Source organism: Limulus polyphemus, unplaced genomic scaffold (assembly GCF_000517525.1).
Source record: "Limulus polyphemus unplaced genomic scaffold, Limulus_polyphemus-2.1.2 Scaffold366, whole genome shotgun sequence".
Lineage (NCBI taxonomy): Eukaryota > Metazoa > Arthropoda > Merostomata > Xiphosura > Limulidae > Limulus > Limulus polyphemus.
The window spans coordinates 194,617-195,342 of record NW_013665976.1 but is presented as its reverse complement, the minus strand read 5'-3'; the positions used below and the strand labels follow the sequence as shown (position 1 = coordinate 195,342).

The window sequence follows — 726 nt, the reverse complement described above, 5'->3', positions numbered from 1 at the left end:
TTACTCACTACAACAGAAGTGGTCGTAACTGATAAAGAAACAAGTGATGATGGAGTAACAACAAAGGTCTCAGAAACTGCACAGGAAGAGACTGTAACAGAGAAAAAAGACACAGAAGTCGATGTTAAAACAGATGCTTTACTCACTACAACAGAATTGGTCGTAACTGATAAAGAAACAAGTGATGATGGAGTAACAACAAAGGTTCCAGACACTACACAGGAAGAGACTGTAACAGAGAAAAAGGAGACAGAAGTCGATTCTAAAACAGATGCTTTACTCACTACAACAGAATTGGTCGTAACTGATAAAGAAAGAAGTGATGATGGAGTAACAACAAAAGTTCCAGACGCTGCACAGGAAGAGACTGTAACAGAGAAAAAAGACACAGAAGTCGATGTTAAAACAGATGCTTTACTCACTACAACAGAAGTGGTCGTAACTGATAAAGAAACAAGTGATGATGGAGTAACAACAAAGGTTCCAGACACCGCACAGGAAGAGACTGTAACAGAGAAAGAGGACACAGAAGTTGATGTCAGAACAGATGCTTTACTCACTACAACAGAATTGGTCGTAACTGATAAAGAAACAAGTGATGATGGAGTGACAACAAGGGCTCCGGGTGTTACATCAGAAGCGATTGTAACAGAGAAAAAGGAGACAGAGGTTGATGTCAAAACAGATGCTTTACTCACTACAACAGAAGTGGTCGTAACTGATAAA

At 39.5% G+C, this 726-nt stretch overlaps 1 protein-coding gene across 1 annotated transcript in view; it reads left to right on the top strand.

Annotated features, from left to right (window-relative positions):
- Positions 1 to 726, top strand: part of LOC106457724 — a 15,732-nt gene that overhangs the window by 10,585 nt on the left and 4,421 nt on the right. The window contains exon 10 of the mRNA XM_022383747.1: positions 17 to 714. Coding sequence (XP_022239455.1) covers positions 17 to 714 — 698 coding nt within the window. The remainder of the gene's footprint in view (positions 1 to 16; positions 715 to 726) is intronic.